A 12249-nucleotide genomic window follows, 5' to 3' on the forward strand; every position below is an offset into this window, starting at 1 on the left:
TGAATATGTTGCAGACAAACCTGAGAATGACCATGTACTATTTTACTCAAATTCCAAAATATCATCTTTTCATAATTGCCAAGGGCTGTTATCTCCATAATCTTCCTCAAAGAATGCAGCCTTAAAGCCAAAGACATACACATCTTGATTTTTCACAGCTTCGACTCTTAATGAAGACCCAGATTAACCCATTATAGCACTGGTGATTTAGTTTATGAATAATGGATGGCAAATCACTCCAGAACTTCTACAGGGAATTTGTATATACACTAAGCAAGACTGGAAAAGCATTTACTGGGAGAGTAGAAAGTGTATTTGTTCTCTCTCAGCAGGGAACATCCTCTCCCCAACATCTTTTTTAGAAAGCTAACCAACTCAAGCCTACATGGGCCAGGGCTTCTTTTGGGACTTCCAAGTCTATAAGACAGACTCCCTGCTTCCTCGGGGTCCTACTTACAATCTACTCAGAATCTCTCCTAACAAAAAGCAGGCTCCTAGAGAGCACAGATCCTGTCTTATTCACTGGCCAAGGAGCTTGGCAATGTGCATCCTTTGTACATACTCGACCGCAGATAATGAATTGCAGAATGTATTGCCAAAATCCCACTTACAGTGATTTTCCAGATCTATCCTCCTCCCTATACCTGAACCTGGACCCACTCAAAAAAAAAAAAAAAAAAAAAAAAGAAAAAGAAAAAGAAAAAGAAAACCTCTGGGGTGGAAATCCTGGATCCCACTGTCCGGAGAGCCAGAGTCTGAAAAATGAAATCCTCTGCCTGGTGGGTGTTTAACATCCTTCTACATCCAGGGCAATGGCAAAAGTAAACACTTAGTACTTAGGAAACTGACAGCATTGTAAACTCAACCTCTAGTCGGTATTAGCCTGCTTTACAAAAAAAAAAAAAAAATCATAACATCACTTGCCAAGCTTTCTATGAAAAAAAAGTTAAATGCATGTAAAAACAGAATCATTTAAATGTCTTTAAAAGACAGAGGAAATGTTACACAGAATAATCTCCCCGGTCGGTTTTCTCCGTGCAGCAAGGGCTTTCTTTTTTTCTTTCAGACAGAGAAACACGATAGTCCCTCAATCTGAGAGCTGACTCGGCCGACTACCACGGGCACCTTATGCCCTCTTTAACGCTTGCGGTCTTTAGATCTTTAGATCATTGGTCAAGAAAGAGCTTCCAGGTTTCTCCTCCGCAGATGAGGCTTACAAGGCAGAGGGGGTGAATTAAAATCCCGCAACCTTGACAACAAAAAGTTCGCCCTCTTGGATTCCCCCAACAAGCACAAAGAAACAAAACAGCTGGGGGGCGGGGGGGGGAAGAAAAAGAAAAAAAAATTAGTTATCAGAGCACAAAGTGAAGTGGCCCGGGGATCCTGATGGAGCAGAGCAGACGACAAGGCAAAAGAAAGCCCGGCTCAGGTACGGACGCCCGGCACACGCCGCACGCCCTCTCCCTAGCCCGGGTCAGAGGGTGAGCTCACCGCGGCGTTTCTCCCTTCCATCTTCCATCGCCCGCGCGGGGCTCGGGGCCGCGGGGGATGCGGGCGAGCCTGGCTGCGGCGCGGGGAGCCGGGCTGGGAGCGCGAGTGCGGGCAGCTCTTTGTTGCGCGCCCCGGGACGGCCGGCGGCGGCGGCGGCGCGCACCCCGGCGTTAGCGGCGGAGCCCGCGGCGGGCACCCGGGTCGGCCCCCGGCAACGTCAAGGCGAAGGCGGCGGGGGCGGCGCGCCGCGCGGAGGAGGAGGAGGAGGAGGAGGAGGAGGAGGAGGCGGCGGGCGGCGCAATGTCCTGCAGCCCTCAGCTGCCTGTTGCTTTGTCTCCTTCCGCAACACCCCCTCCCCTGAGAAAAGTGAGAGGCGCGTTCGCGGGCGTTTCCTCCCCGAGGGCGCCGCGCGCAGCCGTCCCACCTGGGCCCGAGGGCGCGCGCCCGCGGCTCCTCGGGGTCGCTGCTGTGGGGAGCGAGTGCGTCCGCCTGCGAGGGCGCCCGGGGCCACGGGCCTCCGCAGAGCCTTCAGTCACTGGACTGTGAGGGGATTCGGGGACACCTGCACCATCCAGAGGCTCTAGTCCCTCAGACCAACTTTAAAGGCCCATTCCTCTCGCCCTGATACAGGCTCTCCGGTCCCCATTGCAACCCTGTCAGTGGGACTGTCCCCCAATGAAATGTCACTTCACTGAGTTTCACCCCTAACCCCTGACCTGCTGGAACTTTGCAGCAAAAACAACAGCTGGAATCCACCCCTTTCCATGGTTTAGGTTTCAGTCTGAGTTATGGATGGATGTTGGAGTTGGTGGCCAATATTTCAAGTAAAAGCTATGAGGCAGTGGCCAAGTCCCAACTACCAACTTGTATTTTGTGCTGATTCTTATTCACGGTTCTCTGTTAATACAATTGTCAGACTCCTGGAGATCCAGGAGCCAGAACTAGCTTATCTGGTCTAAAGGAGGCCTAGTCCAAGTAAAGTGGGTTCCACATCAACTTCTTGTTGGATCCACATACCTCAAGACAAGGCACACCTGGACAGTTGTATAGCAGGCCTGTGAGTCTCTTGCAGATCATGTGGCCCATGTGGCCAGTAGAAAATGGCTAGAGGGATATGGCTAACAGGACCAAGTTTAGAATTAGGGGGTAGGGGTCAGATTTCCCGGGACCTGCAGGCCAGTGTGGGCCATCTCTAAGCTTAACTACTATCTGGACATGGAAGCAGGAAAGCTGTGTGAATCATCTACTTTTCTTGACTGACCCATCTCTGGCTGTCAAAGTCAACCTATAGCACCCACCAAAGGAACCAGAATGAGAACGTATACAGGGAAATAAATCCATTCCAGTGTCTGAAAGCTAACTGCTATCCAGGTTTCCCTCCCAGACCAGCAGTAAGGTCAGGTTTATGGGTTGTGACCATCCCAGTTAATGGGCTATTTCTAACCTGTGGATATTCCCTTCATTCTTATGTAAAAAGGCCTCTTGGAAAAAGTCCCTCTGTCCCTCTCCTAAATTCCTGCCTCCTTGACTCTCCCAGGCTGTTCGTTTTGTTGACAAGAATCATGAGTAAGAATTGATACAAAAATGCAGTTGCTACCCTGAGAGTTGGCCCCTGATGTTGTAGCTTTTACCAGGTAAAATAACCCATAATTCATGAATTCAGACAGGATTTCACATCGGCTTGACTTACACTAGCGTATTAATTGAGGGACCTGGAACTAGCCCCCATAAAACCCAGGAACCCAGTTCAAAGGATCACAGTTGTTCTCAAGTTCAGTGTCAAAACCGAGAATTCACCTCTGTAAACAGGAAAGAGGGCTCTCTGGGGAGGTCTCAACTATAGACTATTTACTTCACACAAAGCATGCTGGGGTTCCAATCCACAGCATCCCCATAGCATCCCACAAAAGGAAGAACCAGCCAAACGACAATGACCCCCAAAGCATGGGTTAGCTAGTGTATGCTTACTCAAGACAGTATTCTTCCGTTAACTTAAGCCATGAGCCAAATTATGATATGTGGTATGGAAGGAAACAGAAAACCTATTGCAAGGAAGACTACAGACACAAAGTGCTAGAAGACAAAAGGAAAAATGGAAAGGGTGAGATTCTGCCTTGTAGTGTTAACACATAGATATCTGAGTCTAAAGAGCCCAAATTCTGAAATATATTCTTGCTACTGAAGTGAGTATTTAAAATGAAGAAAAAAGGAAATCATACAAATTTCTAAAAATTGACACCACTAAATGACTTGTTTGCTTGCTTGTTTGTTTGTTTATGAGACAGGGTCTTGCTGTATAGTTCTGGCTGGCCTGGAACTCACTATGTGTGTAGACCAGGCCTCAAACTCTAAAAAGCCCACCCACCTCTGTCTCTCAAGTGTTGCTGCAACCAGCTGCCTACAGACTCTTGATTACCACTATGGAATGATTTCTTAATAACTTCATTGAGACCTAATTTATATGCCCCAAAAGTGACCCATTTAAAACTCACAATTAGTAATTTTTACCTTATTAGCAGAAAAAATACAAACATCACCAGAGTTAATTTTAGAATATTTTGTCATCCGCAAAGGAATCTTACTTTCTACACCTATGTTATCATCATTTATTCTATTCTTAAGGGAGTTCTCTCTTCATGAACATTAGAATAATATATGTTTGTGTGGTATGATGCCAGATTTTGGAAAACCTATCAAGTTACTTTCACAGCACAGTTTTCATATGCAGTGCTTAGTGGTAATGTTCAGTTTTAATAAGAATGAAAGGAACTGTCTGAGAGTATGCAAATATTCTACTTGGGTGATGTCATATTAATCAAAACATCAAATTTTATACTTAAAAGCTATTCACTGCTCTGGATATAAATTCAACCTCAAGTATATATATATATATATATATATGTGTGTGTGTGTGTGTGTATGTATGTATATGTATGTATGTATGTATACATATACACACATATATATATATATAATCAAATGACATATATATTCATATTTGATTCATATATATATTGAATCAAATATATCTATTGAATCGAATGGCATACTCAAGTGAGATTTCAGTTGGAATGAGAGGGCAGTAAGCTGAGACTAATATATATGTGTGTGTGTGTGTGTGTGTGTGTGTATGTATGTATGTATATGTATGTATGTATGTATACATATATACACACACATATATATATAATCAAATGACATATATATTCATATTTGATTCATATATATATTGAATCAAATATATCTATTGAATCGAATGGCATACTCAAGTGAGATTTCAGTTGGAATGAGAGGGCGATAAGCTGAGACTAAACAAAACACTCTTCCTTGAACCAGGTAAAGGCTGAATACGCAGCATATGAATGTCCAAGTCCATCGATATTTTCCCCTCCAAGAGTCACAAGGCAAGCTTCTTATCCCAAATGAAAGCCAAGGTTAGGTATTAAAAAAAAAAAAAACACACAGAGCAAAAACTAAAGGTGAAAGGTTGCATGCAACATGTGAACCCTAGAATTTAGGCACAACTCATTGGCTTATTTTTCTTTTCTCTGTTACAGGTTTTGACAATGCATAAGTGTGAATCATTTTGTTTTACATATATAACACATTTGAACCAAAAAAAAAAAAAAAAAAGGTGCTCATTGTGGTCTACAATTCAGTCTTTGTCTTTTATTTGTTTAGTTACTTATTTCACAACCCAAGAAGACTCTTAGATAATACATTTAAAGAAAGAGGAGTTTGTTGCTAATCACATACAATATTAGTTTACAGAATCAGAAGGCCTTCAACATATGCTTTCAGTGTATAGGTGGGGTACTTGATGAACCACACACCAACTGCATACAACCAGTTCCCAGAGGAGGGGATTGCCTATGTTATTTCTACCTCCTGATCCTGCCCCTGTCCACAATGGTGCTTCAACAAATAATTGTTGGCATGAAATTTTTCACTACCCAAGGGAGAATGATTCAACTGTAGTGATGATTTGGGTTTCTTTAAAAAAAACACTGAAATATTATAAGAATATGTTTTCACTTTAACCCCAGGTGTGGGAATATGGGGTTGCTTCACAGCAGCTAATGCAGAACCATGATTTTGCCAGATACACGTTTGGAATTTTCAGAGGATATATAAAGCTAGGTCCCCAAGAGGTAAGTGGGTTGGGGGATATTGGTTGTTCACTGTTAGTTGCAGAAGAAGGAGGAGGGGAGGGAAAGCGGAGGAGGAGGAGGAGGAGGAGGAGGAGGAGGAGGAGGAGGAGGAGGAGGAGGAGGAGGAGGAGGAGGTAGAAGAGAAGAAGGAGGAGGATAAGAAGAGGAAGAGGAGGAAAAGGAAGAAGAGGAGGAGGAGGAAGAGGAGGAGGAAGAAGAGGAGGAAGAGGAAGAGGAGGAAGAGGAGGAGGAGGAAGAAGGGGAAGAAGAGAAGGAGGAGGAGAAGAAGGAGGAGGAGGAGGAGGAGGAGGAAGAAGAAGAAGAAGAAGAAGAAGAAGAAGAAGAAGAAGAAGAAGAAGAAGAAGAAGAAGAAGAAGAAGAAAAAGAAGAAGAAGAAGAATTAGATATCCTGAGGGTGAAGATCAACTTGCCCCAAGGAACTCAATGGCAGTATCAGTAGGCAGTAGTCTAACAATAATGTTAGCCCCTTGCCCCTCTATCCTTTCTTTCCTCTCCTCTCTAGTGTTAGGGGTTGAAAGGGTAGAAAAAAAGTGGAAGTGAGTGGAAGAAAGAAGAACCTTCAAAAGCAAAAAAGCAAGTTACATTCAGCATTACCTAAAATTGTGTTGTGCTTAAATTTCTTTTTTTTAAACAGTTTTTAAAGATTTATTTATTTGTTATATGTAACTACATTGTAGCTGTCTTCAGACACCCCAGAAGAGCCCGTCAGATCACATTATGGAAGGTTGTGAGCCACCATGTGGTTGCTGGGATTTGAACTCAGGACCTTCGGAAGAGCAGTCAGTGCTCTTAACCACTGAGCCATCTCTACAGCCCCATGTGCTTGAATTTCAAGAGCTCAAGATGATACTGAGAGGCTACATCTGAGCAAAATTCACCACAATGTGCTGGGTGTGATCTCATGAATGCTGGATGGACATGAGGACTGAGAAATAAGAAACAAAGGTCAAAAATGTGGTTAGCATGCTCGGGAAAATCAGAGAAATGCAAAAGAGTAGATACCACCTGACTTGTGGGATTCAAAAATGTCAGATCCAAGGGTGCTGTGAAGTGACAAAAATGTTCAACTCATCTTTCCCTATGACCCAAATAATTTAGGCTAAGTGTGGTACAAAACAGCATTAATATGCATGCGTTGTTTAAGGCGTGGTCTTGTTATATACTCAGGTTATCTCAAACTTGTGATTCTCTTGCTTCTGCCTGTGCGTATATGTTTACAGTTGTGCACTAACACATCGAACCTCCACTTATTTCTTTATTATCACTTATCTGGGTCAGTATTCTTTCACCCATTTGTGTGATATTTATTAATGTGCATTATATGCTAGCTACACTTAAAAGACTATAGCAATACACAAAATATCTCTTCTCTCAAGGAGCTTACAGTCTAACGAACTTGAAGAAACAGAAAATAAGTCAGTAAGTATAGGGTTTGCCACATAAAGCTGTCTTTGGAAGAAAATTAAACACACAAGAAGGATAAGGAGTTTGGGGTCTGAGACAGTGAGTAGGTTGTGCAAAGAGTTTTCAGGGAAGACTTCACTGAATGGGTAAAATCCTCATTTACATTTGTATGAGAGTCATGCAAATGTAAACAACTAACTGGGTTAAACGCCTGAGGTCCTCCTCAGGAGTGTATGTGCTCAGCACTGCGAACCTAGAGCTCAGTAAGAAAGAAGGAGCAGGTAAGGCTGGAGGGGTCTTACAGGCTGCTGTAAGGGTCTAGGCTTTTAGCTTTCCCTGGAAGATTTCAGGCAAAGGACCAGTATAATCTGATCTCTTCTTCTTTTTTCTCTTCTGGGATGCCCCCGTGGGATGTGCTGGAAGCAGGGAGATAAATTAGGAAGCTATTAAAACAATCCAAGTAAAATGCAGTGCTGGTTTAGGTCAGAGTGGGAATAAAAGAACTCATCGAAGAAGTGCTCAGTTTGTGGTTCTGTTTTAAGGTGCTCATATCTGAAAGACTGGTTCTCAGCAGCCATCTCAGCACTAGGGAATAAAATAACCATCCATCTACAGTGTTGGCCCTATCGCTTCTTCCACATTGTGAATATTGGTCAATCAGTTCTCCTGCTCACCTCCCCTGTGATGTCCAATCCAATAGCTACGTGTGATCAATTACATTCCAATGAATTTCAAGAGAATTAAGTTTAAAAATTCAGGTTCTCGGTCTCTAAAGCACATTTCCCACATGCTATAGCCGCAGATAGTTTGATGGCTATACTATTTAGACAGAGTAGACCTGAACCATTTTTGTCAGTTTAGTCTACAGACAGTCTCATAGAGTGCTAGGCTCAGAGAAAGGTAATAAATGGTGCTGCTTATTTTCCCAGACTGTACAGATTCTGAGTACAGTACAGTCTCCTCTAGCTGATTCACTCACTTTTCTTTAACTTGATACATAAATAATACAAATTCAATGGGTAATGCACTTTAAAGTTGTAAATAAAATTCTTTCCTTGATTATCAATAGGTAATGCACTAAATACCCTGACGATACAGGCTCCTAATCAGCCAGAAAGTCAGGATGGCCTGTGATCCCAGCACTTAGAGGTAGAGGTAGGAGGCTCAGGAGTCAAAAGTCAAATAAAGAAGAATATCTCAAAGCAGGCAAAGAAGATGATAAATGGCTCCTACAGTATATCAGGTTGCTAGGCTGTTTGTTAAGCAACTTGGTATGTTGAAGGTATTATTATGTTACTTAACATTTTCTTGTTATTGTTAAAACAGAATCTAACTATTATCCAGGCTGTCCTGTAATTCATAGATACAGTGATCCTCCTGCCTCAGCCTCCCTAAGTAACTGTGACTGCAGGCATACACCACTATAGCCAGCCGAGTTAGGATAGTCTCAATTTAGGCCTGGCTTCTTGTGGTGTAACCCCGTTGTAAACTGAGGCCTATCTGTACTATGTACCAACCTTAAAAACAAAACCAAGTATTAATATGAGTACACAATTAATTACATTTCCCTTCTTTACTTGTATCCTCAGTCAATGTATCATCAAACAAATCCTGACGACATTTGAGAAAAAAAGTCCCCATTTTCCTCCAGCCACAAATTTCCAGAATGATTCAATGATGAAGAGCAATGGATTCAAGAATAATCTTGGTGTACAGGGGGATTCCATAGAAAAACACTAGCTTTAGCTAAAGTCAATATTTTACTTTCAAATTGTTCCCAAGGTAGAAATGAATTATGGAAATTACCTATTCCAGTTTGTGTTTAAATTATAAAAGTTCCTTGGAATGTTTCCAAGTAGATGGCACAGCGGGGCAAAGCAACTGCTCTGTAGTCAGTGACAAGAGAAGGCAGCGAAAGCTGTGTCAGGGAACAGCCCCAGCTCACGCTTGGTCTGACCATCATAGGATCTTTGTCCTGGTTCCTGGAAGAAAGCTCTTAAAATCTGTGGGGATTTCTGAGTGAAAGGCACCCCTTTAATACCACCTGAGCTAAAGCTGATGAGGGAAATTAAAGGTGGGTGCTTTAGACCCCTTCAGGTTGAGAATGGTCCTCAAAAAATCACTGGAACCCTCAGCCCAAACCATCCACTGACCTTGAGGGAAGGGAGAAAGAATTGGAGACTGGTATTAGTAAAAACTCTTAAAATAGGGGCAAGCAATACATGGCAAGACACACACAGACACAGACACAGAGACACAGACACACACACACACACACACACACACACACCCGGGGGGGGGGGCATGCTTTAAAAAAAAAATTTAAAATGGGCTGGAGAGATGGCTCAGTGGTTAAGAGCTCTGACTACTCTTCCAGAGGTTCTGAGTTCAATTCCCAGCAACCACATGGTGCATTACAACCATCTGTAATAGGATCTGATGCCCTCTTCTGGTGTGTCTGAAGACAGCGGCAGTGTACTCACATACATGAAACAAACAAACAAAATGAAAAAATAGAAAAAAATGAAAAGATTAAAAAAAATTAAAAAGGATGCTGCTCATGGACTGGACTGAAGCCCCCAGCACATGTGTAGCAGATGTATGGTTTGGCCTTCATGTGTGCTGGGGGGGCGGGGTGGGGGAGACATAGGAGGGAGGAGGTGGGAGGGGGAAAGGGGGGAAAGGGAGGGGGAGGCAAGGGGGGAGGAAAGGGGGAAGGGTGGGAGGGAGGGGTGCTGTCTCTAATTCTGCCATCTGTATGTGGATTCTGTTCCCCTAACTGAGCCGCCTTGTCTGGGCTGCAGTGACTTGATGGGCCAGGGTGGACAGGTAACCAGGGGGACCTCCTCCTTCTGAGACAGAAATGGAGAGGGAGAAGGAGGAGGGGCTGTGTGAGCAGGGTGGGGGGAAGAGCTGTGTGAACAGGGGCTGTGTGAACAGGGGCTGTGTGAGCAGGGGGTGGGGGTGCTGCATAATGACTCAGCAGTTAGAGCACCTGCTCTTTTCCCAGAAGACCTAAGTTCGATTTTCAGTCCCTGCACAGTAGCTCACAACCATCTGCATCCAGTTCCCAGGGATCTAATGCCCCTTTTTGGCCCCCCAAGCCCATGTCAATGCATATACACATAGGCAAAATATCTTTTTCAAAATAAATTTTAAAAAATAAAACTTCTGAGGGAAGAGACTTGGTGAATCTGAAATTTAAATACATGGTGTATTAGGAGGCTGTGGAAAGCCGGAGTACCACATCACAAAACCAGACTGACAGCTTTCCAGAAGGCGGAAGTGTGTGTAGGTCTAGCGGGTATTGTGGCAGTAGAGCACTGAACAGTTTCCTCAGGGGGCTGCGTATTAACACTCAACAAGTCAAGATGAAGACTACTCCTGCCACAGAGCTGCTTGTCCTGGGAACCTCTGGCTTACTCAGAGTCAACGTCAAACACTGGCCAAATAGAACTGTTGTATTCTAACCCCTCTTTTGCGCGTTAGGGTCAAACAACAGCAGCAGCAGCAACAGAACACGGAAGCTTCTACATGAACAGCCATAGCTTACTGTGTCATGGCCGACCGTTCGCTATGCTGCTGGCCCGCTGCTCCTTGCAGTGTACCCAATAAAGAGTTCTTTATTGAGAGAACGGACTACACAGGGCTATGGAATTTGGGGGGAGGGAGTAAAACTAAATATGATGACTGGGGTAACATATAACTCTATATTTTTTGAAGCACATCAGACAATACATAAAATTAGTGAGTTTTATATTTCGAGGTACTGGAAGGACTGCAAAGGATCATGGGCTATTAAGCAACATCGATGAGTGAATAACTTCCACCATCTGCAACTCTGACCCACCACACAAAAAAAAAACACATATCATTTCTTTTCCAGCACTGAGCATTTTGCTAAGAACATAGAACATAGGAGATATTCACCAAATGACTGTGAACAACGAATGAACTCTCTCTCCTTATTTTGGATGACATACTATTTGTTTAAGATCTCCTTTGGTTGTAGTAGCTCTAAAGAAATATAGTTTAGTGACTACTGTCAACAAAGTATATATATACGTTTAGGCATGTTTTTTGGTAGGTGTGTATATGTGTGTGTATGTGTACATATATATAATATATGGTTACATAATAATATATGTAATATATATATATAGATACGTACATATATTTTTAGAAGAAAATGAGTTTCTAATTAAATATACTTACAAGGAAACTATGTCTAGAACACATTATAGGTGATTTTATAAAAATTTAGGAAAAATAATACTAATTCCTTAAGAACACATTTTACAAAGCAAGTGAAAATATTTCTCAATTTATTTTGTAAGGTCAGCACGTCTTTGGTACCCAAACCAAATAAATACAACAAAAGAAAAAAAAAAAAACAAAAACTGCAGACCAGTGTCTATTACCAAACTTGATGTAGAGAAAATAATTAGCTAAGTGAATGCAGCAACGTATAAAATAAGTAATTATCACGCATGTTCTTGTACCCTCCTAGATAAAACACCTACATATTGAAGACTAACCCAACATTAGTAAATTTAGAAACAGGGTCTTTAAAGGGTTAATTAAGATTAAATGGAGTTATAAGAGTAGATTGTCAATCCCATAGGACTCATGTCCTCAAAAAAATGGGCAAGATATTCTTTGATCTTGGGCAAATAAATCTAATAATTTAAGCTATTGTCTGAAATATTTTGTCATATCTCCCAAGCAAATAATATATGTCACCGGGCAGTGGTGGCGCACGTCTGTTATCCCAGCACTCTGGGAGGCAGAGGCAGGCAGATTTCTGAGTTTGAGGCCAGCCTGCTCTACAGAGTGAACTCCAGGACAGCCAGGGCTATACAGAGAAACCCTGTCTCAAGAAAACCAAATCCAAAAAAGCAAAAAAAAAAAAAAAAAAATATATATATATATATATATATATATATGTGTGTGTGTGTGTGTGTGTGTGTGTGTGTGTGTGTGATGAACAAATGGAGTTTATCATACTAATGTAAATTGATTTAGAACTTAAAATCAACTAATGTAATTTACCAAATTGCTAGTTGCAAAAAACAAACGAACAAACAAACCAAAAATTTAAAAATGTACAAAATTAAGTATTGGACCAGTACAAAAAACATCTTAAAAATAGGTAGGTATTTTTGATAGGCTTTTCATAACA

The 12249-nt window shown here is 42.3% G+C and overlaps 1 protein-coding gene across 8 annotated transcripts in view; it reads right to left on the bottom strand.

Moving 5' to 3' along the window:
• Psd3 (pleckstrin and Sec7 domain containing 3) overlaps positions 1 to 12249 on the bottom strand; it is a 528621-nt gene that overhangs the window by 372050 nt on the left and 144322 nt on the right. The window contains exon 1 of one of the 8 annotated variants that reach the window (XM_052162840.1): positions 1492 to 1597. The exons of the other annotated variants lie outside the window; for them this stretch is intronic. Coding sequence (XP_052018800.1) covers positions 1492 to 1512 — 21 coding nt within the window. The 5' untranslated portion in view covers positions 1513 to 1597. Of the gene's footprint in view, positions 1 to 1491; positions 1598 to 12249 lie in introns of those variants that run through there. 8 annotated transcript variants of the gene reach the window in all.

Source organism: Apodemus sylvaticus, chromosome 18 (genome assembly GCF_947179515.1).
Source record: "Apodemus sylvaticus chromosome 18, mApoSyl1.1, whole genome shotgun sequence".
Classification (NCBI taxonomy): Eukaryota; Metazoa; Chordata; class Mammalia; order Rodentia; family Muridae; genus Apodemus; species Apodemus sylvaticus.